At 34.8% G+C, this 24384-nt stretch overlaps 3 protein-coding genes across 3 annotated transcripts; 1 reads left to right on the top strand and 2 right to left on the bottom strand.

Annotated features, from left to right (window-relative positions):
* The first annotated feature begins 6224 nt into the window (after window positions 1-6224).
* On the top strand, window positions 6225-7103 carry LOC115708353 (small ribosomal subunit protein eS27y). The gene is made up of 4 exons (XM_030636605.2): window positions 6225-6382; window positions 6470-6571; window positions 6663-6691; window positions 6800-7103. Exons 1-4 carry the CDS (start codon window positions 6380-6382, stop codon window positions 6924-6926), a joined length of 261 nt encoding a protein of 86 aa, XP_030492465.1. The 5' UTR covers window positions 6225-6379; the 3' UTR covers window positions 6927-7103.
* A 2381-nt stretch (window positions 7104-9484) lies between these two features.
* On the bottom strand, window positions 9485-15897 carry LOC115707225 (uncharacterized). Its single transcript, XM_061102505.1, has 16 exons — window positions 15462-15897; window positions 15273-15356; window positions 14849-14922; window positions 14720-14753; window positions 14571-14629; window positions 14215-14329; window positions 14091-14128; window positions 13838-13935; window positions 13646-13701; window positions 12787-13063; window positions 12456-12571; window positions 11140-11196; window positions 10861-10926; window positions 10650-10724; window positions 10345-10437; window positions 9485-9894 (listed from the first exon to the last, which is right to left on the bottom strand). The coding sequence occupies exons 1-15, from the start codon at window positions 15609-15611 to the stop codon at window positions 10375-10377; spliced, it is 1362 nt and encodes a 453-aa protein (XP_060958488.1). The 5' UTR covers window positions 15612-15897; the 3' UTR covers window positions 9485-9894; window positions 10345-10374.
* Window positions 15898-21602: 5705 nt separating this feature from the next.
* Window positions 21603-23775, bottom strand: LOC115704034 (F-box protein At5g07670). The gene is made up of 2 exons (XM_030631257.2): window positions 22259-23775; window positions 21603-22168 (listed from the first exon to the last, which is right to left on the bottom strand). The coding sequence occupies exons 1-2, from the start codon at window positions 23533-23535 to the stop codon at window positions 21856-21858; spliced, it is 1590 nt and encodes a 529-aa protein (XP_030487117.2). The 5' UTR covers window positions 23536-23775; the 3' UTR covers window positions 21603-21855.
* Window positions 23776-24384: the final 609 nt, after the last annotated feature.

Genomic DNA, 24384 nt, shown 5'->3' with positions numbered 1-24384 from the left:
GGAGCAGCTGGAGGCAATACTCCTGCTATACCCCCTGGTGTTCCCGGAGGCATACCCCCGGCCACCTGCCCTGGATTAAGGTGGGGCAACCTATTTTTGATCCACTCATAGAGGTGGCCCAAGCGGATTAGATTTTCAATCTCGTCTTTGAGATTCTTACATTCATTGGTGCTATGACCAATGTCGTTGTGGTACTCGCATCTTTTACTCGGATCTCTCCGGGAGCTGTCTTTGTACAATGGATGTGGTCTCCGGTAGTGCGTATTTTGCCTAGTGGCAAAGTACACACGTTCCTGGGAGTCCGTGAGCTCTGTGTACTGAGTATATTAGGGTGTGTACCCCTTCTTCTGGCGCTTCTCTCCCGTTCGGGTGCTGCCCTTGGAGGACCTTTTGCTCCTTGACCCCTGGGTAGGGCCTGTTAAGCTAGCAGTCGGGGCAGCCTGTGAAGGAGCTCGTCCATTCACCCCGGACGGGTTGCCGTAATGGGAAGATGCTGGTGCCAAAGCTTGGCCCTAGCTGTACCCGGGAGTAGCAGAGAACTGTATGCCACTCACTTGTGGAGTCGCGGTCGGGGCAGTACCCGAGGGCGACACTCCTGGCATGTATCCTGCTATCCCGGTGGGATAATAGCCTCCATAAGCCACGATCTGGGCTTCTTCGAGGTTAATATACTTCTGGACCCTTTTCTGGAAGTCCTGGAGGCTAGCAGCACCTTCTTGCTGCTCTTCATTCCGAAAGCGAGTCCCAGTGCGGATTCCTGCTTGGAGAAGTGCAAGCTGTTGTCCGTCATCAACCTTCTTGGTCTTCGAGGCTTCCTCTCGGAACCTCTTGATGTAATTCTTCAAGGTCTCGGTGGGCAGTTGCTTGATGTTGGTCAAGGCACTAACCTCCAAGTTAACCTTTCTGGCGGCGACAAACCGTCTCGGAAGTTGGTTTGGAGTTTGTTCCAACAACCCACGGATCCTGGTTCCAGCTTTTTGAACCATTCCTCCGCTGATCCGCTCAGAGTGAGGGGGAAGCACAAGCATTTGGCGTCATTGCTGACCCGCATGACTGTCATGACACGGTTGAACCGTGACAGGTGGTCACTGGGATCGGAGTTCCCAGTATATGCCGCCATTTCGGGCATCTTGAAGTTCTTAGGGAGCTTTGCCTCCAGGACATGCTTGGCACACGGCTCCCGATCCTCGCTGTCCGAGTCGGAGTCGTCTCCCTTCTGCCTCCGGGAGACTCGAGCAATGTCTTTTCGAAGTATGGCAAGTTCCGCCATAATCCATTCGTTTAACGTACCCGAAGAAACCATGGGCCTGTATCTTTTTTGGTCAAGGTGATCCCGGAGGTCACCTTGATTCCCATTGATTTGATTTCTCAGATCAATGGGAGGACATCTCTGTCCTCTTCTTCCTCTACCCCCTGGTTCCTGGTGCACAGAAATGCTTTTCCGGTCCCCTCGATCCTGAGGGCCAAGACTCCCTCTTTGGGGCTTGCCCCTCTGCGGACCTTTCCCTTTAGGGAAATCTGAGCGGACCCTTCGCGGATCCTGTACCTTTTTCTTTCGCCCAGGGGTAGAAGTAGGGTTTTTTGTTTGATTTTCCTCAACAGGGTGCCTTATAGGGCTAGGCTCCCTAGGTTTTCGCTGCTGGGAATTAGGCGAAGACGTCGCTGGCTCTCCGTCGAGCCCAGCGGCCATTGCCTTGGGGTGCACGTGAATACCAGCTGCCTCCATGGCTTTCTGCATGGCTAGCATCACTTCCTGCATTTTTTGGTTTTGCGCTTTCTGAGCTTCGATTTCGGCTTCATGATCGATAGCTTTTTGTCTGAGGAGCACCAGCTCTGAGTAACTTCCTCCGTCGTAGGCATACTCGTCGAGGTTTTCCTCGTAGTTCTCGTCGGGGACTATTTCTTCTTCTTCTTCCTCGGACTCCTCTGCCGCTCTTGAGGCCACATCTTCCTCATTTGGATCTTGAGCATCTTCCAGAGGGCGAGGATGACGTGTACTTCTTGTCTCCACCATTCTTGTGAAGTCAAATGCGTGTTATGTAGCAGCTTTCCTCAGCTCTCAATGAAAGCACCAAAATGTTGACCGAGATTTTCGGCAACTATTAAAATATGATTATAGTAGTGAGCTGTAAGAAAGCGAGATGAGGATTTTTACGTGGTTGGGGCGTTAATGAGCCTTAGTCCACGAGTCTTTGTTATTAATGGATGTATTTAATACAGATTCCACACTTGAGAGAATGTTCTTCTCATAAATACAGAGAATGTTCTTGGTGAGTATTTTCTCTTCTTGCTCTTATGCAACCCAAGATTCTCGACCCCATTAAATGAGCTTTGAGGGGGTATTTATAGTGTTTTGGTGGGGTGATCCCTAGGATTGTTCTTACAAATGTATCTGTAAGTATCCATAAAGTTGGGTATTCCCAATGAATATACCATGGGTGGTGCATGGTCAAATCCCTAGGCGTTGTAGGGTTTTTATGAGGAATGTCCTTTTTGCCTTGTGATTGACGTGACTCTTCGCAGAGTAGCTGTCGCTAGACTTAAATGATCATTACTGTAGCACTGCTGTTTGGGGGTTGTGTCGTCAGACTTTATTGCGTGTTACAGTCCCCACACGCTTCCTCCCATGCGGCATTAAATGCGACTTGATTACTCAGGAGAGGCCTGACACATCCCGGAGAGGCTTCATGCTATGCGAGCTTCCGGGAGTACCTTGTACTCCGGGTGCCTCCTCCGGGACCCATACCCAGGGTGCTTCCTTGTGGCGCACAAAGACTTATCAAATATTTACAAGTTATCTGATCCACGTGTCCCTTTTCGACTGGTCCACGTATTTTGGGCGAATTCAGGGGCAACACTAAGAAATAGTGTATTCTTGGAAGATTAAACCTTCTCTGCAATCTCCAGCTGTAACGTCCCCGCTTCAACCCTCCATTGTGCTCTTACACCCACGGAATGAATGGCTCTTATACACGAGTACGCCACTCTGGCTACTTTATGGACTGACAACTGACCCTACAGACCAACACAAGTGTTTCCAGCGTGCTTTGTCCTCACTCACACGCTTCCTGAGAAAACTTCCCAAGAGGTCACCCATCCTGAAATTGTCCCAGGTCAAGCACGCTTAACTGTGGAGTTCTTTCAATATGGGCTACCGAAAAACAAGATGCACCTTGTTGATATAGGTAGTACCAATAAATCCATTTAGGCCCTCTTCAACTGTGTAGTCCCATACCTACACAGCCTCAGAATCATCCCACTTGACCTTCCCCAAGCGGTGTGGGATTACACAGCTTACTCGGTATTTTCCCTTACGAATCACGGGAATACTGACTGTCACAATCACCTCCCCTTACGAGGTCCAACGTCCTCGTCGACCACACTTTCGGCTGGGTCAAGGCTCTGATACCATTTGTAACGTCCCCGCTTCAAGCCTCCATTGGGCCCTTACACCCATGGAATGACTGACTCTTATACACGAGTACGTCATTCTGGCTGCTTTATGGACTGACAACTGACCCTACAGACCAACACAAGTATTTCCAGCGTGCTTTATCCTCACTCACACGCTTCTTGAGAAAACTTCCCAGGATGTCACCCATCTTGAAATTTCCTCAGGTCAAGCACGCTTAACTGTGGAGTTCTTTCGAGATGGGCTACCAAAAAACAAGATGCACCTTGTTGATATAGGTAGTACCAATAAATCCATTTAAACTGTGTTGTCCCATACCTACACAGTCTCAGAATCATCCCACTTGACCTTCCCCAGGTAGTGTGGGATTGCACAGCTTACCCGGTATTTCCCCTTACGGATCACGAGAATACTGACTGTCACACCAGCAATGGCTTTAGGTTAGTGCTTCCGCTCATCTTTTATCATCATCATCTTCTTTAATTTAGCAAAGGCTATATAGATCTATGATTTAGGGTTTTCTATATTAAAGCACTTTTAGGAATATGATTATATCTGTGATATATATATTTCTTAAGTGTTTTATAAATCCTAATTGGATGGTAGAGACAACATCAAGACTTGTTATGAAAATATCTCAGAGAAGATGAGAAAAACTAAGAAAAGTATTGGGTCAAAGCTTAGGGACTTGGATTTGATGGAAGGGGGCATCGACAGAGGCTTCAAAAGATAGGTGAGGAGGGGTGGTGGGGGTGGGGGTGGTGGTGTTCGTGGTCGCAATGGTAGTGGTGTTGGGGTTCAAAATTTGGGTTGGGGTTGGGGTTGGGATTAGATTTTTGGGTTGGGGTTCGTGAGAGGGGGGGGGGGGGGTTTGATTTCTGGGAATGAAGAAGAAGAAGAAGGAAGATGAAGAAGAAAGAAAAAAAATATTAATTATTTTAATTTTTTTTTTTTCTGATTTTTAAATATTTTAAATTATTTTTTTAATATATAAATTATTAATATTATGTGGACTAATAAAAATTTGTCATGTGTATACCGTGGTAGTCCACTTTGGCACTTAACAGACCAAAATGGACGGAAGGACTACAGAGCAAAATGATTGTATTTTTTGAGTAAGAGGATTAAACCGTAACAAATATAAAAATATAGAGAGTTTGACCACAAATTACCTATATATGAAACAGTTTTTATCTCAAGTAGCATTTAACACATGTCACACAATATATAAAATTACATATACTATAAGTCTATAAGAACCATGTAAACATATAAATACTTGGTAAATATATTTTATGTATTAGATCTAATAAAATATTGGAAATTATAAGGTATCTTTATTGGTTTTAATATCTACGAAAATTTTTTAGTTTATTTTTTTTGTCATATCATGTAGGATTTTAAGATATTATGTAAATTTTGAAAAATTTAGAATTATTTACAGTATAGAAAATATTATTAAATAGTATATTTCACACTTGTAGAAAAAAAAAAAGCATACGTGTAATAAACAGTTTGAAATAGACTATTTGAATGTACACGATTATTAAAAAAATTGACTAGAAAATTATTCTAGATGCGAAAGAAATGTCTCGATTTACCTTTAGAATTTTTCTAAAATATACTTGTGGAATTCTATGGTGTACTGATACATCCTTATCTATTTTGGTATTCAAAAGAATTGTTTAGTCCAAATTTTTGTTATAGTTGTGTACGTTGCAATTATTATAGACATCCTGTAAAATTTTAAAAAATTTAAAAAAATTTAACACGCTGAAATAATGTTCAAACAGTTTGTTGCACGCGTTCCTCTTTTATTTTATACGTGTGTGACAAAAACAGTTTGAACACTGCTTTTGATAGTAAATTATTTTAAATTTCTCAAAATTTTGCAGGATGCCTCAAATAACTATAATGTACACAATCATAAAAAAACTAAACTAGTTTTTTTTCCTAAATATCAAAATAATTTTTTTTGTGCACCACAGAAACTCCCTATAATCACTACTAATTTTAACCAAAATTATAAAATAAAAATATTTAAAAATGTTACAACTATCCTCTATATTCCTTTGTGAAAAAAATTAATTGTTTTAATATGATATAAAACTTAAACAACTAACAATTTATTTTTATCTTTTTTAGTTTGATGTTTCTTAACATTTGCAAATAATTGAGTTGCTCATCTTATTGTTAGAGTATCTCAATTATATGTTGATCATATTTTTTTGAAGTCTAATTTTCTTTTATAGGTTTCTGACATAGATTGAATTAGTCTAATTAAATGAATTTACAATTAAAAAAAACAACTAAAAATTTACATAATTCATGGATTAAATTGTCAAAACTAAAAAATTAGGGATGAAATTGTCACAAAATAATAGTCAAAGGATCAACATAATTCAAGTTTTTGTTGTATTTGTGATAATTTATTTATTGGTGATAGTTCAAACTGTAAAAATCGCATCGCACAACACTATTTTTTGCGGGGCGGTTTCTGCGATTTTTTAGTTTCGCGGTGCGAGTCCGATTTGGGAAATTAGAAAAACTACATGTACGAATTTGTTTGAAGAAATAATCAAAAACGCACCACCTACACTGCAAACACTTAGATATTACTAATATGGTTGAGGGTAAGTTGGTCTAGTTGAATGAAATTTACCATTAAAAGAAAAATAACTAAAAGTTCACATAATTCATGGATTAGATTGTCAAAACAAAAAAAATTAGGGATGAAATCGTCACAAAATAATAGTCAAAGGACTAAAAATGGAAATTGTGATCATAAAACCCTCACATATTTACGAAGGGTGTAGATTCAAAATCTAAGATCCAAAGGCTCACAATAGCTAGCTAAGAGTTGCTATATAGCATCACTTTTCTCCGTATTCCTCCACTTCCCTGCCGTTTTAGGTTTTTCTCTTTCGTGTTCTGCAAAACCCAAAAGCGTCTTCTTTCAACGGCAACATGGTAAAACACGTTTTCCTTCTTCTCCTTCAGAAGTTTGTTATTGTGGGTTATGTTTATTTTATCTTATATTCATGGTTAATGTTTTAGGTTCTTCAAAACGACATTGATCTGCTAAACCCACCAGCTGAGCTTGAGAAGAAGAAGCACAAGCTCAAGCGTCTTGTTCAGTCTCCCAATTCCTTTTTCATGGTAATTATTTCCAGCAATACATGTGAATCGACATTACTATCTGGGTCTTTGAAATTTCGCTAATTTGTTTTTTCTTGTTTTTCCCTTTAAGGATGTGAAATGTCAAGGCTGCTTCAATATGTAAGTTCTAAAAAAATTTATGCTATTTCTGTATATTTCAATATGATTCCTTTAGTGGGTCAGTGATAGATTTTTGATTTGTGATTTTTGTGTTATTGAAATATGCAGAACTACTGTTTTTAGCCATTCACAAACTGTGGTGGTGTGTGGGAATTGCCAGACTGTGTTGTGCCAGCCTACAGGTGGGCGTGCTAGACTCACTGAAGGCTGCTCCTTTAGGAGAAAGGGAGATTAGATATTATGGTTAGCTCATGTTTTTTGCTTGCTTGATTAGGGTGAGAGAAATGTTTAGTAGTTAGTCATGACTTTTTGAAGGGATTCAAATGAAGAATGGTTTTGTTTTCCCCTAAGATATGTTGATTTTGATTCTACTTTTTAAATTATGAAGAATTGCTACTTTTTTTTTTGGGAACTTTTTTCTTCTTCACTTGGTGGATTGTTGATGCTATTAAGATATAAGATATTTACATTGCATGTTTAATGTTGAACTGAAACTATTTGAGCAATGTGCTTGAATTTGAAACTTTAACATGTCAATACCAATGTAATTGATTTACCAAATTAGTTACTTGCAGTAATTTTTAATGTGAAGTAGATCAATTACAATTTTTGCTTCTTAGTAGTAGATTATTGGTTTCTGTTTTAAACATAGATTGATGTTGAAGAGTGAAAGTATGTCTTGGTCCCTCGTTTTTATTAAGATCAGTTCTCTGCTCAGTTTAGGGATTAGATAAGTTAACACTGTTACATGTAATATACAGTTTGACCAAATTACATGGAAGAAGAGAAATAATGTGACCACGTTTCCTCTTATTGTATATGGTCCAGTTACTTAAGCTCACAATGGTGAATAATATAATGTTAACATTTACATAACTGAAGTAAAAGCAAGAAACAGACTGCTAGCCTGCTAGGTGGTTCGGTTTTATTCTACTAGTGAATATTAGTTTCAAGAAAGTGGTTGTGGCTTTTCATCATTACTACCAAGACTTAGTTTAGGCATGATCTTTGCTATTTATAGTTTAAACATTTTATATCTAAGAGATTTAAGACTAAACAAGATTTAAATCATTTGATGTTTTAGTTACTTGGATAAAGATGAATATTAGTCCTTTAAACAAAAGTAAATGTTCTTCTATTAATTTTATTTCTTCGTGGTCATTGTTAGCATAATCAAACGCTATCATTTGTGACATACATTGTGTTATCTTGGGTTAAACCTATTTAAATTTTCTTGCCGGTGTTGAGCACAACTGACCATAGCATCTTCTCATATATGGGTTATTCGTGTTTAATGCACACAATTTTACAATGGCTTTTGGTTACTACTATTAAGTTATAGAAAAATCCTAAAGGGTACTAGTGGTGTTTAGCACTCTCCTATGTCAGTATCGCTATAGGTCTAACTAAGTATCGGGTCCCATATAGTTTAATATAATACTTTTTAGGGAGTATCGCTAACCAATTGTAACGTGACATATCGAGAAGGTGTTCTAAGTTATAATAGCTAATCTGTACAATAAAGGGTTATAATTAGCCAAAATTGATTTGTTGTATGAATAACTCCAAAGAACAAGTGGTTTAATATTTAATGATATGTCATTTTACACTAGAAACGCTATACCCTTTGGTCAAATTAATAAGATTGTTTGAATAGAAAATCAACTTTATTAATTTTAACTTCTGCAACCAAATTAGGTAACATGAATGGGAAGCTTGCACAAACTCATGAACAATCACACATTCCCTGATTGTTTAACAAAACAAATTAAAATATCCTTCAAATCATTAAGTGAAGCTTTACAATCTTGAATAATAATACCAAACAAAGAAATCTTGAATAATATTACCAAACAAAGAAATCATAACCGTTGTACTCCATAAAGCTTGGATCTCGAGAGATAATCAGTCTCAAAGTAACATGTTTCCATGACAAGGACCGGTTTGACGCAATTGAGATCGTGAACTGTGTGACCTTCTAACAATAGTCCATGCTCATCCCTCGCTACTATTCCAAACCCATATATGCCCCTCATTAAATAAAGCTGCATCAACATTGATCTTAACTTCATTAACAGTTGGTAACTTTCAATGCTCTGCACAATTCCCGCTTGGAAACAAAGCCAAGACAACTCTTTATGAGTTTTGAGCATTTTTCCATTGATTAAGATACTCCTCAACAGATGCAATAATGTCTAAACAGTCACTCTCCTTATTCCAAACCAGCTCATTACGAGCTCCCCAAATCGCTCAACATACAATAGCAACTAAACATTGTCCCTCCCCATCCAAGTGTTTAAAGATTATACTACACCGATCAAGAAAAGATTGTTTGAAAAATAAGATCGTTTGAAAAAGCATTCAAAGATGAGAGATGAGCTAGACTATTGGCTGTCAACAAAAGGAATAACCCCATACCAGTCACCACCAACTTTGGTGTTCAAAGAAGCATTTGCTTAACAATGAGCTAGACTATTGACTGTTATAAACTCGTACTTAAAACCAAAGAACCCAGCTTTAATACTCTCAATCAGCCATCAAGATCTGAACACTGCTTGTCTTTGCTTCATGAACAAGTGCAAAAGCTTAGGTGGATTATTTATTTTTTTAAAAAAATATAAAATTGCTAGAAATTATTTTTATTTATTTATTTTGTAGTTATTGTTAAAGTAGTCTAGAAATGGAGATATTTAGTATTCTGTAAATAAAATTTGAAAATGGTAATAACGTGCAGAATAGTAGTATTAATATCACCAAGGATAACTATGAGAACATATAAACATGACAAGAGGATGATATGGAGCTTGTTATGTAATATAATTTAACAAATGTATTCGTCGTATCTATTACAAAATAAAAAAACAGCAACAACAACAATTTACCTAAATCTACTTTTGTGTCCCAACTCATTAGCGTCTATAAACCACTAATAAAGTAATATCCAGATGCTTGAAACTGGTCATACACTCAATAATTTGACATTATTCAGAAATTATACAAATGCTATATTATTTTAAATCTTACAATAGGTCACTGCAATGCCGTCAAAGATATGGTTCCCCTTATTTCTTTTTGTTTTTCTTCTCTTCAAATATATTAGGTTTTATGCATCCAGCTGACTTGTGTAGGCTGCTTTCAGTACCCTGATAGACTTATTTATATCCACCTTTGTGTGGACCGTTGTTCTATTCATACATGGGTACCTATATAAGAGAGGAAAATGATCAACAACATCATGGTGATGTAATTTTCTAGTTTTAAGCTGCCTATTATCTTCAACTGAGGGTGCTAGTAACACTCTTTATCTCACTTTATTTTACACTCCACTTTTCTCATTGTTAAATCTTATAACCAAAGGAACAACACTAATATTAGGATACTAATTTTCTATTTCCAACAACTATCAACATTAAGTTTAATCTATGCAACGTGATTACTTTATAAAATAATATTCGCAAACAATAAAGACCCCATGGATATGTCAGTTTCTCTTCTTACGGGGAAAGTTTGATGACCCAAAGGTTTAGCATAACAAGCAATATGTTGATCGAGAAAGTTTATTTTCTGTAATACTATACTGCAGGACATGTAGATTTTCATTTTCTTTCTTTCTATTTATTGTTACGAAAGTACATAGAGCTTTAGTCTCGTACCTCTGCCTTGAGCTAGCATCTGTATTCAGCTTAAGTAGCTCCAACCTTCTTCTCATTTCCATTGGACGATGATGAAATACCTTGTTCAATGCTCTGGAATGGAGAGCACTAATTATTAATATAACAATAGTAGATACTTTTAAGCTAGTGTATAGATAGACTCGCTAAGAATATGAGAATATTGTGATCACAAAAAAGCAGGCAAGTTTCCAGCCACGGTGGTTATTAATGGGAAACATAACACAAAACTATAAAGATGGAAGAAGTATATTCACATTTTAAACTATTGATGATGGAAAGCATACCTGCAATAGATAACCATGCAACCAATCCAAAGTTTGTGGAAATGTAGTAGCTGATACATTGACCACTGATAAACCCTGCTTGGGGGTAAACGACAAAAATACCTTTTTTCCTCAGACAAAATTACACATGAAAATCTGTGCTTCTCAAAATGAAAGAAAAATATTCCGAAATTGCTGAAATGTGATACTGTAAGAAAATGAAACCACATACCTGTGATTTAAATGAGCACAGATAGTCCTGAATGGTTTTCAAATTGGCTACTAGTTTATCTTTATCCTGGACAATATAAAGGTGGAATAACTGAGAAAGTTAAATAAAATTTCAAACTTGTTATAGTAAAGCAAACACATCAACTTATCTTCATACAAATTTTCAAGTAATAACACGCAGTTTCCTGTTTACTTTGATAATATATAATGATAAAAACAATTTAATATACTCCTTAACTTCAAAATTCTTCATGCACAATAATACCAATGATAGATATACCTGGACTAGACTGGTATCCCTAAATGTACGAGTTGATATCCACTCCTCAAGTAATGCCTGTCACAAGAACAACTTAGTTATAACTGTGGGGGGAGGATAAAATAATGGTGGACTAGCTATACAAAAATCAGTAAAAACAAAGCAATCAGCATGCCATGCAGTTTCTGTCTCCAAAACATTAAGGCTATGTTTGGAAGTTGGATTTTGGCAAGGAAAGAAAAGGGTAGGGAAAATGTAGGAAAAAAAAGTGTAGAACAAAAAAATAAATCAATTTTTCAAGTTTGATATGGAAAATTTTGTTGAATTGAGTGGTGTTTTGGTTTGGTGTAATGGAATGGTAATAGTAATGGTAATGAAAAGGAATAAGAATATTGATTACAAAATTATTGTGTTTGGTTTGGTATGAGAATGTAATTGAATAAAATTTGTATTGACCAAAATAACCCTATTATTTTTACTTTATAATTATAAAATACTAAAAAAAGGGCAATTTAGACTTTTGACTTTTTCTACTAAATATTATTTTTCCTTTGTAATTGTGTAATCGTAATGAGAATTACATTGGTTTTGGTATGTAATCATCATTACATTACTCAATGTAATAACCGTTATATTGTAATGGATTACAAAAGTTAAAATGGAAAAGCAAACAATGTAATGGACCTATTCATTACCATTATGATTAATATTACGGTAAACCAAACATCGAGTGTTTTTCTATATAAATTTTCTTTCCATATCAAATATGAGAATTTATTATTTTTTATTTTCCACTTTTTTTTCCTACTTTTTTCTTTCCTCACCAAAATCCAACTTCCAAGCATAGCCTAAATCAATTTCATCTGTACTCTGTAGCTGACTGGATCCTTCAACAGTGTCATAAGATCCATCAGTAGTTGACTGAATTCCTCTATAGTGACCTAAGATTCCTCAGCTGACTAGGTGTCCGTGTCTCTAGTTTTTTCACAATATTTGAGAAGTTTCAAAGCAGTCTGGCTCTACATTGGTTGATAAAGAGAATCAAGTGATAAACAAGCTTCTAAGACCATTTTACGAGTTGGAAAACATAAAAAACATCCAAAAGCAAAATTAATGTGGATTAGTACTAAATACTCTCCTTCCTACCTTTAGAAAATTATTTGCACTATGTAAACTCAAGCATGAACATGACACTTGAAAAAAGAATCTGAAGGAACCAGGGTAAGAACTCACATGATTACCTAATTGGTGTTACAAAGATATAGAATGCACATGTAACAAAAGTATATGCAAAGAACAAGTCGTTGAAAAAAATAATGAAGTGATAGAGGAACCACCTTATGGTCAAATTCAGCCATCTTCAATACTAATGGTACAATTATAGCTTCAGGACCAGACTTTTCTTTCTTTGCAGGGGAATTTTTATTCGTTACTGGATCTTTAGTAGCACCATCTGCACAATGACAATGATAGTTACAGAAGTGGCATCCTCCAGGTTACGCTCTTCACAAATATAATGGTACACACAAATTAACAACATGCACACGCCTAGATTGGTATATAAATCTATACAAACACATGCATGCATATATTATTATGTTTTGAGGAAAGAAAAGAAGTGCCTGAAGTAAAACTGTACTTTTGAGCAGAATTGAGAGCAGTATTAACCTGTATTCTCTTGAGTATTTCCTGTTATATCAATAGCTTCCAGATGATCAGAGACTTTATTCACCTCATTAGCTGAAAATTCTTCTTGTGAATGAATATGCTGCTCACTAACTTCATCATGGCTTCTAGAAGCATTTGAAATATTATTTTCCGCTTGTGTTTTACTATCATTTGATGCAACAGATACTGAACTTGTCTGCTTATCTTTTTCTTGCAAGTTAGATGTTAGTTTGCTTTCATCATCCATTAGATATATGCTTGGATCCAAATGTATACCCTGCAATCAAAAAATTGAAAAGAAAATGGAATCATGCTATTTTTAAGTGAGATGCACAAGAACATAAGAAATGCTCATCGTTATGGTTTTCTAACAAATGTGAAGAGAAGTAACTAAAATTATGAGTACGAGAACTAACTCCAACACAAATGCAATACACAGAGCAGGGTGCAAATAACTCACAATTAAGTCGTATAAAGGTACATTTTTCATAAGTAGTCAACCCTTTCAAGTGAGATGGACAAGAACATAAGAAATGCTCATTGTTATGGTATTCTAACAAATGTGAAGAGAAGTAAATAAAATTATGAGTACGAGAACTAACTCAACACAAATGCAATACACAGAACTGGGTGCAAAGAACTCATAAAGGTACATTTTTTGTAAGTAGTCAACCCTTTTATATATGTACAAACATATATTAATAATAATAACAGCACCTCACTTCATCAAGTGCTTATAGTTTCTTGTCTTCCCCACCAAATCGTAAAGGAGATTATAGAAAACATTGGAAGAATTCATCATCAATCCAGCAAAAAGTTTTATCTTCCCATTACCATAAAATAGAAAGGATAACCATACCTCTATTATTATTGGTTTTCCATCTTTCATTGCTTTCTTCAGATCACCAGCCAAACCTGTGAGGCATGAAACACAGAAGACATGTTACTGACCAGTAACTTTGAAAGCATCACATGCTTAAATTTTCTGTGAATAAGCAATGGTAATGGTGAAGAATCATTGACTTAATAGCGCAAAAGAAAAAGATGCTACCTTTACGAACAATTCTGCATTCGCGGCAAAATTCAGTAATTAACTCCTCAGAGGAGCTGAAGTCTCGCGCCCATACTGGAGTTGATGCCAATGGGGCACTGGCAATGCAACCAGAAAATTATAAATATGATATCCCATCAGCCCATAAGACAAACAAACTCGCATTACAAGGCCGAAAACACTGATAGAATCAGAAATTGTTCGTAGATAAGTATAGACTAAGCTTAAGAAATTGGATAAATTTAAGACATACTCTGTTGATGTGCGCAGCAATTCATAAACCATATCTGTCTGAAAATGAAAAATAGGAAACAAATGTCAAAGACATCAAACTCAAGTCAAAGAGTAGGAGAGCATCTATAAGTATGCATAAGTACCTGCAAGACATTTGGCAAATTTAGCCTCTGTGCAAGTTGGGTAGCAATAGTGGACTTCCCAACACATGCAGTTCCACAAACAAGAATGACTAGTGGCACTCTTTGATGATGAAACCTGTGACATAAAATACAGCAATACCACATCTCATGAAGAAATTACCATTTCATTTACTTTTAGTACCCTTATTCCCTAATATCCAGTTTAAAATTAACGATGTCAATCTTGGGATTACCTGTCTTTAGACATACGTAAGATTATTTCAGAATGACCATAAATATAAACTTCACATGAACATCATCTACATTGGAAACCAATGAGAATTTGATGATATCCTAGATAAGAATGGAACACTGACCTGGTCATCATCTTGTAACGATTTATGTACTCCTCTCCATAACCCCTCCGCTCCATAAGCTGCAAATATCTCCCAGTTAAACTCTTGTCAAATTTAACATATTGGAAAAGCAAAAGAAATCAGGACTCTTATACTTAAGCAGCACATACCTTAAACAGATTAGCTTCCAAATCAGACTGAGAGCTGAAAAAGAAACAGAAAGAATTTTTTAAGTCAAAAACAAAATGAAAAATGATCATTCGACAAATGAGAAAAAGAAGATGTGACGTAGGACATACACATCTAGAAGGCTGTTGTCTATAAGCAGCTTCTTGAGCTCAAGTGCGATTTTTATTGCTACGTGATTTGGGATCTGAAATCAGCACAAGTCATCCCATCAAACGACACATACCATTAAGTTGTAATCTATTCTAACTAAGTTTAGGTGAATAAAAACAATGAAGAGAACTAATAAAGAGGGGAAACAGCACAAACCCATATACAATACCCAAAACTACAAAGCTGACGAAACTCAATAGAACAATAATTCTTGCGTCTAAATATATTCTATGCAATCAAATGCACTAAACATCGATTCAATCAAAGTAATCGGTTAATGCAAACTTTGATCCATTAATTTGAAATTTCAATCAAGCATAAAAACGTAGATTAAGTTATGAATTTAAAAAATTTGTAAAAGAAGGCGGATACGAAATTTAAAACCTTAGTAACAGTCAGCATTCTACTGAGCAAAAACCTGGAAAGCACGTAGTAGTGATCCGCATTATCACCCAACCACACCTTCACCTGTAAGATTAAAAAAAAAAGTGTAATTTTCTGGGTAACGAAACAAAACAAACGCAATCACATTGACATTGGCATATAAAAAGTGATAGAAAAGAAAGCAAGGACCTTGACGAAGTCGTATTTGGAAGAAGCATTACGAGAAGAGAATCTAACGGAAGGAAAGGAGGTATTGTCTTTGTTGGCGGCATGGTAGTTTTGGTTGTGGTGTTCATCGTCTTGGTGGGGAAACAGTGCGATGCCCTTGTCTTTCTTCATTTATATATATTTAGTTTGTCTCTCTTCAAACTCCGATTCTGTGTTTGGACCAAGCAGAGAAGCATAAGGCGCGACCCATGATGAGACCGAAGAAAAGAAAGTACTTGATTCTCTTTTCTCTCTGTCTCTGTTTTCATTCCCAAGTCCCAACTCGTTCTACTCTCGCCACGTCATCACTTGGGCCGTACTAGTGGCGCTCATTTCTCTCCCCAATTTCTTTTTCTTCATAAATTAAACAATTTTGTGGAGATAGATATTAGATACCTTGTACATGTGACATGTCTTTGTTCTAATTCAGGAAAAAAAATAAACTATTATTTGTTTTATAAATTTCTGTCATATTTTTTTTAATAATTTCACAAAATTATTGATTGAGTAATGACATGCACCTGAATTGTTTTGAGGCTGTCAATGTCATCTCCAACCACAACTTTGTATATATAAAAAATCATATCTTTTTCTAAAATATGAGTAGTACTAATGGTAAATAATGGTACCCTTAAATACATTTTTTTCTTCGGCAAAGTCATAACTCATTAAGGAAAGATGGTATTTGGTTTGGTGTGGAATAAGAATAGTAATAGATATTGATTATAATGTTTGGTTTATAGTTAGAATGAACATTGTAATTAGAATTATTGTGTTTAGTTTTGTATGAGAATGTAATGGAATAAAATTTGTATTGACCAAAATAACTTTATTAGTTTTATTTTAAAATTATAAAATATTCAAAAAAAAAAAAAAGGATAATATAGACTTTTGATATTTTTTACTATATTTTTATTAAATATTATTTTTTTTCTTTGTAATGGAGTGTAATTGTAATGGGATTACATTAGTTTTAGTGTATAATTATTATTACAATACTCAATGTAATAATTATTATATTGTAATGAAGAAAAAAGTGTAATGAACCTATTCATTACCATTACAATTAGTATTACGGTGAACAAAACATCACCTAAGGTCCTAAGCTACCACAAAGAGTGCAGCTGGCAATTGAGTTTGCTAAACCATTACAAATTACTAGGGCTGTACAAAAAAATTTGTAAACCGCCTAAACCGAATAACCCGCCCAAACCGAACCGAAAAAACCGATAAAAATTACAAACCGAAATAACCCGAAAAAATTACAAACCGCCCAATCTGTTAATTGGGCGGGTTGAAAATAGGTCCAACCCGCCCAATTAAACCGACCAACCCGACCAACCCGATTTTGCACTTTTATTTTTTTTTTAAACTTTTTAGTTTTTATTATATATAATATAAATGATTAAATATATAATAATATAAAGTTATATACTTAATTATTAGTTTTAAAGTCATATATATGGTATTGTACTTTGGTGGAATGTGATATTTTTAATTTATTTTTAAAATTTTTGTTAATTTTGACTTTAAAACTAAAAAAAAAAAAAAATTGGCCGGTTTGGGCGGGTTAACCCGACCAAACCGCCCAAACCGTTGGTCGGTTTATAGAATTTTTTTTTTTAAATTGGGCGGGTTGCACTTAAATTTTAGCAACCCGAACTTTAGATTGGGTTAGAAAATATATAGGATAAACCGCCCAAACCGACCGATGTACAGCCCTACAAATTACACGCCGAAAAACCTTGAGAAATGTCAGTAATAAATCTGGAGATTGACCAATGCGGAAAGTATTGAGACCTTGAAGAAACTCAACCAAATAGGCAAGCATTTAAACTTGCCACTGCCTCTGTTTCCAAAGCACTGAGGGCCAAGAAAGCATCAGTAGCCACTTTCAACAAACCCCCATTCTTATAACATGATTAGTACCAAGCACCACAACATGATTTCCACATAAGACATTACTACTCCCTTGAACGCTCAAAAGCAGTCGAGGTGACTCTATCAATATCCACCGTCTTTGCTTCAAAAACCATCTGATTTCTAACATACCAGTCAACAAACTGAAAATGGTGCTGCAAGTTTGAAAGATCAATTTTAATACCCCATTTTGATTGAAACCAAGTTGCACGAGCAATAGTACAATCTTTGAACAGATGGATAGTCGACTCCTCACAGCTAAGATAGCAAACACAAATATTTTCCTGATGCAATTTTTTTTTTTTTTATGTTTAAACATTTTTATATGGTAATTTGATCAAACATTAAATATTAGTACATATATATTTAGATACTAGTTAAAGGGTGCTAATTATTTTAGATTAAATTTAATTTCAAAGAATAACTTGCATTATGAAAGTGCAACATTTATAGTGAAGTAAAATTTAAATATTAACATTTACATTTGATGCTTTGGCATAACATGACAATGCACACAACAAGAAGAGGAACAAAGTAGACTATAACAATATTTAGAAACCAATTTCTTATCAAGCAACGACATCAACCCCAGTAAGCCTAAGCTAGAGAGTTCTCTTCCAATAACCCAATTTAAAGTTCAATTGAGCCAATACAACCAAAGTAAAAGCTACAAACCAATCAATGATCAGTCATTCTACACATTACAAACATGAAACATAATTTATGTTGAGGAAAATAAAAAAGTTGGAACTCAAAACAGAAAAATGATATTTCAAAAGGTTGAAAACCATATTTAACGAATGTTGAGCACCTGCAAACATATGCCATTTAATATAAGTTCCCCTTCTTTGAATTATTTGTGAGCACGCACCTTTATAATGTAATAATGTAATATAAACTGTATAATAAAAATGGGTTAGAACTAAATCCAATAAGAAGATTCAGAGGAGAAGCCCAAAAAAATGTTTGTCGTTCTGAAAAAAATTAAAAAGAAAAATCATTCAGTCAGAGCTTTCATAATTTAAAAATAGAGGTACATAATATTATATAATTCAAAAGAATAATCGAAGGCTTACTTGCAATGTGAGCACCAAGAAAATTACAAACGATGGGCATAAGTTAGTACTGCTAACAATATTGAAGAAGAAAATAATCACAATCAAACTTTGAAGCCACAACTTAACAACCACAATCTAAATATGTGCATGTCGTGCTAGTTCGACTCTTATTTTTTGAGTTTTTTAAAATACGAGTCGTGTCGTGCTAGTCCATAAAAGTTTATGGATCATGTCATGTTGTGTCATGCAACAATTTTATAAGGTAGACATGATACGACCCGCAAATTCAGTAATTTTGTGTCGTGTTCGAATTCGTATCTTGCTTTATTTGTTTCAGACCGTTTTTTGACAACTTATTTCTTTTATACGTGATCAAATTTGTGCTCTATATTTTTGTATTTTTATTACAATCAATAAGCTAAATACTAAAATATATAAGTATTTTATAATTTTAATTATTTTTATATTTTTTTTAATAATAGTTACACATAATAATATATAGAAAATAATTATAATTATAATAATTTAAATATTACTATTATTTGAATGGATAAAGGTTTTTAATGTGTTAAGCTTTCGAGTTAATTTATTTAGTTTTACATGTAGTGCTTTCAGGCTTATCGTATCGTATTGTGTAAGTCTATATTTTTTATATCATATCGCGTTTAAGTCTATATTTTTTCGTGTCTAAGAAGATATTTTTTTGAGTCGTACTCATGTTGATTTGGTGTCGTGTCAAAAAGCACTAACCACACCCATAAATAGAACATTACCTTACTCCAACAATTATCCAAGGAACACTCTTAACATACTTTTGAAAGTAAAATTTACTTCCAGGAGCCAAATGCACCTGTAAATAAAATCTTGTAAGACATAATAGGATGCATGATTCAACGAAAATAAGATAAGTTTGCAACCTCAACACACCTACATAAATTTGTTGTGCAATGTCAAGTAATCCCGACTTGCTAACAGAATGAAAAAATTGTCGAAAGAAGCATCTCGAATAAATAGCCAGTTACATTTGTTATTTATATAGATACAAATTGCATATTTAGATTATAAATATTATTTATATTGAAATAGATTGAATAATTGTGATCATAGTTTTGAAGTGTTAAGGAAGATGGTAGTTAGTTGTTCATTGGCTGGTTAGTTATAGGTTGTTATAGTTGCTAACTGTCCTAGTTCATTTCAAGTCAGTTAGACTTAAACTGTATAAATTGTATCACTCTTTCATCTCAATTAATAAGACACTCATTTGTTCATCTTCTCTCTCTCTTCTTCTCTTCTCTCTCAACCTAACATGGTATCAAAGCTTTGATCGTTGGTTTCAATAGAGTTTGCTGCAAGTGGCAATGGTGGAGCATCAAGATCGAACCCTGCTCTTCTCCCTCGTTCCTACCCTGTTTTGTTTACTCATTCTTTCTCCATTATGTTAGAAGAATTAATAATAAACGTAAGATCAATTTGTATATAACATGAAACACAATAATAATATGTATAATAATTAGGTATGGGTACTCGATTGATCCATAGCAATTACCACATATTTGATAGTACAATACTATCAACTAAATCTTTCTCCCTAGATCTCTAAATCAGAAGCAGTTGGACTGGGCCTGCTCATTAAAGGCTTCAGTTAACTAGAAAAGCTCACACTTCTACTCCACCTAGACTTTACACACAGATGCTAAGTCCATTAACTATTGATCACCAACAATATGGGCTAACACAGCAAAAAACTATTCAATCAACCCAAGTTTTAATAAAACCAATAAAATTTAATGTAAGCCCAAATAAAAAGTCTAACACATTAAGCTCGATGAGCACAATTTCTTACTCTGAAAACACCAGGTTCTTGCATCAATCAAAGAAAGTCGTCTTTCTTGGATGCTACTCGAATTCTTCCTAAATTTCTTAATGCAACTGATGAAGCTAACAATGTCATCAATCCTGCCTTCGAAGACTGAGAACAATAGGACAACTTACTGGCTTCTTGGCTCCTATCGTCAATGTTTGAGAAAACCACAAATCGTATGATCAGATGTGAGACGACAGCTCAGATACGGAAAGCTTTGAATGAGTACTACACTGCTCTCAACTCTGCCAACATAGGCTTGTACAAGACTCAACTCAGAAACACAAAAATGACAGATTCTTTAAATGATTATCTGTTGAAAATCAAGGGGATCATTGATCTTTTCGCTACGATTGGCTATAAGCAATCTCCTGAAGATCACATTGAAGCCATCTTTAGTGGCTTATCATCTGAATATGATGCCTTTGTTACATCTGTTACTACAAGAAAAGACTCTTACTCTGTTGCTGAAATGGAGGCTTTACTAATGGTTGGACATCAGCAAAAGTGAAGCCAACTTAGCTCACACTAGGTCATCCCTTAGAAATGCTCAAACTTCTAACTTTATGTAATAACTAAACATCATTTTCTTGAATAAGACTCTTTCAAAGTAGATATTGATTATCTAATTTCATGAATTTTTATGGGCGATCAAAGGTTGACAATGAAAAAGAAAAGCTTGAGTGATGCCAATCTTAAATAGATTTATCACCAACAACAAGCTCAGTCAAAAATATATGTGTCGGTTTGTAGAAAATAGTGTGTAAGTGAAGGAGAAAAATAAATATAGGAAGAATGAAAATGAATGTGTAGTGGACTAAATACAATAAAACCGCCATTAAAATCCATTAAGCAGGAGGTGATTAAGATTGTTATTATACATCAGAAATGAAATCATTAAAATAGAGAAAGTATAATAACTTTTTTTTAATATATATATTTCAAATAATTAAAGAATTGTGGACTCAACCTATTTACTATACACAACTCATACTTTTCCACATCAATAATACCTATTGTATATGTGTTTTGTTTAAAAGTAGAATAAACAGAACTTTAAATAAAAATCATTATTTGATTTTAGAGTATTTTTCTTTTAATTTTCAAAATATATCACTAAACTGTATTTTTGTTTTTATATGTCATTTTACATCAAAATTTTATTATACAATATACATCAAATTCTTTATAAATTACTAAACTTTTTATTATTTTTATCCAAATAATTGAATTCACCATATACATATAATTTGACAGCTCAACACATTGGAATTCATCATATACTTAACTACAAAATTGACTGACATATATATTGCTCTGCAACATCTGCAATTCTACAGCCACATTTATACATTGTAGAAATTAATGCTACTTAATATGAAAAATTAACAAGAGTTAAGTAGTACGAAGAATGTCATTAAATTACATTACATGAAGAAGATAATGAAGAATGATCTTCCTCTGTCAAAACCATCCTAAATGGACAACAAACAACATTATCCTAAACTCTTGCTTTTATCAGGTATTCATGACAAGATCAAATGTGTAGCAGGCTTTGATCGAAATGTAACAATTTATGGTCTAATATCCTCTTGATAAATCTACCACCTCTCTTCCCAATGTTAGTTCCAGCAACACTTGATGCAAGAAGAGATTTGGTGTCAGGTCTCCATTTCAACTCTTTAAGCATGGAGAATAAGCTAGACAATGCAGGAGAGATTTCCCCATCCTTAAGGCTTTTGCACCCTACTACCCTCAGACTCTCAATCTCCTTCCATGAAAGGATCACTGACTCTAAACAATTTGTTGTTAGCAATGAGCACCCTTCTAAGGACAGAAAATTCACCCTCCTGTAATAACAATACATAACTACTCTATCAGTTTTATACAACCAAAGTAATAAGTAATTTGTTTAGACAGAGGAGTTTAGAAACCTTTACCTGCAAATACTTGCCAAGCTGAACACATCATTCTCCAATCCCCAACAATCCTGAAAAACAATCTCCCTAACAGCCTCACATAAGATGAACAAAGCTTTTACTGTCTTCTTATCCCTTAGCTGACACTTATGCAAGTGTAAACGCTCCAGAGCTGGACATATTCCCAAATACTCATCTGGTTCAGGACTAGAGTCAATCTTTTTACAAGACACAAACTTCAGAGTCTTCAAATTCTCACAATAAGAAAGAGCACCTAACCACCCATTTTCCATCCTATGATCACAAATACTCAATTCCTCCAACATCTGACAACATTGCCCAATAGCTTTGATCCCATCGAAGCTTCCTTTGCAGCCACTGAGCTCAAGCTTAACTAATCTTTTACACCCTTGTGCCAAAATAGTCAACCCAAGATCAGAGACCGTTGAGCTATAAAACCCGTTCACATTGCCTACCAACTTCAGTACCTGCAAATTCTCACATGCTGCTATACCACGCAAGACATTGTCGTTGCACTTGTGCAATTCTAAATCTTGCAAAGTCGAGCATTCTTCGGCTAAACTTAACAGGCCCAGTTCAGTAGCACCAACCAATGCCACTTTGCGAAGATTTGGGCAACCATTGGCTAGTTCTTGAAGCCCTCTATCAATAACCTCGGGAGGAAGCAAATGGGCCTGGAAAGCTTGAGCATCCGGCGAAAAATGAGAACCAATTTGAACAGAAAACATTTTGTGGTTCAACAAAATATCAGAATTCAGGGTCGAAATCAAAGACCCAGAAAGCAAATCAACATGGGTCAGATTTGGGAACCTAAGAGTCAGCCTACCCGACTGAAGAAAGCCCCAATCGAGAAGCTTGAGAGACCGTACCAGACGATCTTGAAGACTGAGCCATCTTTTGCAGACGAGTGAGTTGGTGTTGCGATGAGACAGGGGAAGCTTGGCGAGAATAGTGAGTAGGATTTCGTCGGAGAAAAGGAGGGTACGGTCGAGTTCAGAGAAATTAGGGATTAAAGTTTTGGTTTTGGGGTTTTTGGGGGAAGAGAGGGAGTGGAGTTTCATGGCGGAGACTACATGTTTGAGTGGATTGGAGTTTCTGAGCCAGAGGTCTGACCATCTTGGTGGTCTCTTTCTAAAAGGTGAGGATGGAGTGTTTGGTTTCTCTTTCTCCGCCGTATACGACATCGTTTCAGGCAATGATGCTGTTTCTTCATCATCTTCTTCTGCAGGAGCTACTACTCTGCAACCCATTTTCCAAGAGTTTCTTCTTCTCTGCATTTTCACATGGCGATGGTTAAGGTTAACACATGGTTTTTTCTTCTTCTTCTCTCTCTCTCTATGGTATCTGAAGATTAATTCTCTAAGAATATACAGTGAGTTTGTGGCTTAACGGCATTTGGATATTAGCTCTGAGAATTTGAACATTTTCTAATCAGTAAAAGAAGCCGTTGAGTCGCTTTTTGTTTTCTTTCTAAGCTTTTTTTTTTTTTTTTTTTTTTTTTTTTTGAATTCGGACCTTTTTTCAGCCGTTAGAGAGGTTAAAAACGATAATTTACTTTTGTTTCTTTAATTTAGTTTTAATTATAGTTTTGCCTCTAAATTATACTATTTTCTCACATTACCCCTTTAATTTGAATTTACTCTTAAAAAAAATATCATTTTGGCCATTCCAGTTTAGGTTCATTAAAGTTGAAAATAATTTTTGGAAATACTACTGAGTGCTGATGCACCTTTTTCTACGTTTGATATCTAAATAATTTTAATTTAATATTTTATATGATGTACACATTTTTTTAATAACATTTCATAAATTTTTAAAAAATTTAAAATAATATATACTTCAAACAATATATTATTATTTTTATTGTAAATTAAACAAAAAAATTTCAACTTCACAAAATGTTTTAAATTTTTACAATATATATCATCAAAAATAATTATTATTTTAAATTTTATAGCTATTTAAATATTAAAAATACAAAAAAGTACACAATAACTTAGTAAAAGCTCATTTTCTGTATTAAATCTTATTGTATTCTATTATATTAAATTTAATTATATATCATAGTTTTATATAAAACTATATTTTAATTTCTTATATATATATTTTTCAATAACATTTCATAA

The sequence above is a fragment of the Cannabis sativa genome, chromosome 1 (genome assembly GCF_029168945.1).
Source record: "Cannabis sativa cultivar Pink pepper isolate KNU-18-1 chromosome 1, ASM2916894v1, whole genome shotgun sequence".
In the NCBI taxonomy this organism is placed as follows: domain Eukaryota; kingdom Viridiplantae; phylum Streptophyta; class Magnoliopsida; order Rosales; family Cannabaceae; genus Cannabis; species Cannabis sativa.
The sequence above is the reverse complement of the archived record's forward strand: the minus strand, read 5'-3'. Positions and strand labels throughout refer to the sequence as shown.

What these genes read in the sequence shown, in the direction of transcription:
- LOC115708353 (XM_030636605.2), top strand. An exon ending in CTCCCAATTCCTTTTTCATG is followed by an intron (nt 6,572 to 6,662) that starts GTAATTATTTCC and finishes TTTCCCTTTAAG; the next exon opens with GATGTGAAATGTCAAGGCTG. An exon ending in TGTCAAGGCTGCTTCAATAT is followed by an intron (nt 6,692 to 6,799) that starts GTAAGTTCTAAA and finishes TGAAATATGCAG; the next exon opens with AACTACTGTTTTTAGCCATT.
- LOC115707225 (XM_061102505.1), bottom strand. Translation starts at nt 15,611, where the DNA reads ATGAAGAAAGACAAGGGCATCGCACTGTTTCCCCACCAAGACGATGAA. An exon ending in TGGAAGCTAATCTGTTTAAG is followed by an intron (nt 14,630 to 14,719) that starts GTATGTGCTGCT and finishes AGATATTTGCAG; the next exon opens with CTTATGGAGCGGAGGGGTTA. An exon ending in TGGCTGAATTTGACCATAAG is followed by an intron (nt 11,197 to 12,455) that starts GTGGTTCCTCTA and finishes TTCTTGTGACAG; the next exon opens with GCATTACTTGAGGAGTGGAT.
- LOC115704034 (XM_030631257.2), bottom strand. Translation starts at nt 23,535, where the DNA reads ATGCAGAGAAGAAGAAACTCTTGGAAAATGGGTTGCAGAGTAGTAGCT. An exon ending in AGCTTGGCAAGTATTTGCAG is followed by an intron (nt 22,169 to 22,258) that starts GTAAAGGTTTCT and finishes TTGTTATTACAG; the next exon opens with GAGGGTGAATTTTCTGTCCT.